A 2,490-nucleotide genomic window follows, 5' to 3' on the forward strand; every position below is an offset into this window, starting at 1 on the left:
AAGCTGATATCTCCTTTTTTCATCTCTAATTTAGTTAATTTGGGTCTTCTCTTTCTTCTATTAATTTGGTGAAGGTTTTGTCAAATTTGCTTTCTTTTCAAAGAACCAACGCTTTGCTTCATTAATCCTTTGTAATTTTTTTGTTGTTCTGAATTTCATTAAATTTAGCTCTGGTTTTGTTTTCTGTGTTCTATGGATTTTGGTATTAGTTTGTTCATCTTTCAGGGACTTGTGTAACATGAGATTTTTTATTTTTTATCTTTCTAATTTTTTAATGAAGTAACTCAATATTTTAAACTTTCCTCTAAGAACTGTCTTTATACTACCCCAGAGATTTTGATATATTGTATCTTTATTCTCATTCTAAGAATTTTTTTATTTCTCCCTGATTTCTTCCATCCACTCTTCATTCAAAAGTGTATTATTGGCGGAGGGCTGGGCGGGCGGGACTGAGGCCGGGAGGCCGGGGCGGCGGGCTCGCAGCTCGGCGGGAGGCGGGCGCCCGCAGACGTGGCTGGGGCCCGCGCGGCCGGGGCGCCATCCCAGTGCAAGGCTGCCCGGCCCCGGCCCCGGGCCGCCCGCGCTCCCCATGAAAAACCAGCTCCGCGGCCCTCCAGCGCGAGTGCACATGTCGACTTCGGGGGCGGCGGCGGCTGGGGGCACCCGGGCGGGGTCGGAACCGGGTGTGGGGTCTGGGTCCGGCGCAGGCACCGCTACGGGCGCGGCGACAGGAGCGGGGGCCATGCCCTGCAAGAGCGCCGGGTGGCTGCAGGAAGAGCTGGAGGCGCGCGGCGGCGCGTCTCTGCTGTTGCTGGATTGCCCGCCCCACGAGCTCTTCGAGTCGTCGCACATTGAGACGGCCATCAATCTGGCCATCCCGGGCCTCATGCTGCGCCGCCTGCGCAAGGGCAACCTGGCCATCCACTCCATCATCCCCAACCACGCCGACAAGGAGCGTTTTGCCACGCGTTGCAAGGCGGCTACCGTGCTGCTCTACGACGAGGCCACGGCCGAGTGACAACCCGAGCCCGGTGCTCCTGCCTCGGTGCTCGGACTGCTCCTGCAGAAGCTACGCGACGACGGCTGCCAGGCCCACTACCTCCAAGGTGGTTTCAACAAGTTCCAGACTGAGTACTCAGAGCATTGTGAGACCAATGAGGACAGCTCGTCTTCGCCCAGCAGTTCGCCGCCCACCTCGGTGCTGGGCCTGGGGGGCCTGCGCATCAGCTCTGACTGCTCCGATGGCGAGTCAGACCGAGAGCTGCCCAGCAGTGCCACTGAATCGGATGGCAGCCCTGTGCCATCCAGCCAGCCAGCCTTCCCCGTTCAAATCCTGCCCTGCCTCTACCTCGGCTGTGCCAAGGACTCCACCAACTTGGATGTGCTCGGCAAATATGGCATCAAATATATCCTCAATGTCACTCCCAACCTACCCAACGCCTTCGAGCATGGTGGCGAGTTCACCTACAAGCAGATCCCCATCTCTGACCACTGGAGCCAGAACCTCTCCCAGTTCTTCCCTGAGGCCATCAGCTTCATTGATGAGGCCCGCTCCAAGAAGTGTGGTGTCCTGGTGCACTGCCTGGCAGGCATCAGCCGCTCGGTGACGGTCACCGTGGCCTACCTAATGCAGAAGATGAACCTGTCACTAAATGATGCCTATGACTTCGTCAAGAGGAAAAAGTCCAACATCTCACCCAACTTCAATTTCATGGGGCAGTTGCTGGACTTTGAGCGGACGCTGGGGCTAAGCAGCCCATGCGACAACCACGCGCCCAATGAGCAGCTGTACTTCTCCACGCCCACCAACCACAACCTGTTTCCACTCAACACCCTTGAGTCCACGTGAGGCCAGGTGCACGAATGGGCATGGTGCCAGAGGCCCCCACCCCTCCACAGGGCCCAGTGGAGGGCCCAAGCTTGTTGTCCCTGGCCTGAGGAACCCACGGATGTCTCCTGTGCCCAGAGGCCAAGGCTGAGTGGTGACCAGCTCTCTGCCATCTTGTGGGGGCAGGGCCTCCCTCGGCAGGACTTGCTGGAGAGGCCTCAGCTGTCAGACACACGGCTTTTGGGGGCCAGTGGACCCTCATGTTTGTCCCAGGACACTCCTTTCTGCTGATGGCCTGATCAATCTGGCTGTTTTTAAAGACACATCCATGGACCTGAGTTTACTTTTTACTTTTAGCAGGTAAATCCAAGCTCTGCGGAGCAAAGAGTATTCAAGCTCTTCTTGATTTTTCTTTTTTTAATGAAAAGTATTATTTTCAGGCTACATGCAGCAGCGGATTGTATAAACCAGTCCAGTATTTCATCCCTTTCTTGATCCTGTGAGAGAGTGAAGTGGTCTCAGTTTTGTTTTTCTTCCTATTTCAAAAGCAGTTATCAGTGCGTTTTGTTTTTGTTTTTAATGGAAAAGACAAACCCCATGTTGATCTTGACCAAATGTGTTTTGCACATGTGTGGGGCCTCCATTTCTCCAGCAGACACTTC

General features: G+C 54.5%; 1 protein-coding gene across 1 annotated transcript; it reads left to right on the top strand.

Moving 5' to 3' along the window:
- The first annotated feature begins 550 nt into the window (after positions 1-550).
- On the top strand, positions 551-1,849 carry LOC124977798 (dual specificity protein phosphatase 7-like). Its single transcript, XM_047541642.1, is given in 1 exon segment — positions 551-1,849. A coding segment is annotated over 1 exon segment (1,260 nt). The 5' UTR covers positions 551-589.
- Positions 1,850-2,490: the final 641 nt, after the last annotated feature.

Source organism: Sciurus carolinensis, chromosome 2, assembly GCF_902686445.1.
Source record: "Sciurus carolinensis chromosome 2, mSciCar1.2, whole genome shotgun sequence".
NCBI classification, from domain to species: Eukaryota; Metazoa; Chordata; class Mammalia; order Rodentia; family Sciuridae; genus Sciurus; species Sciurus carolinensis.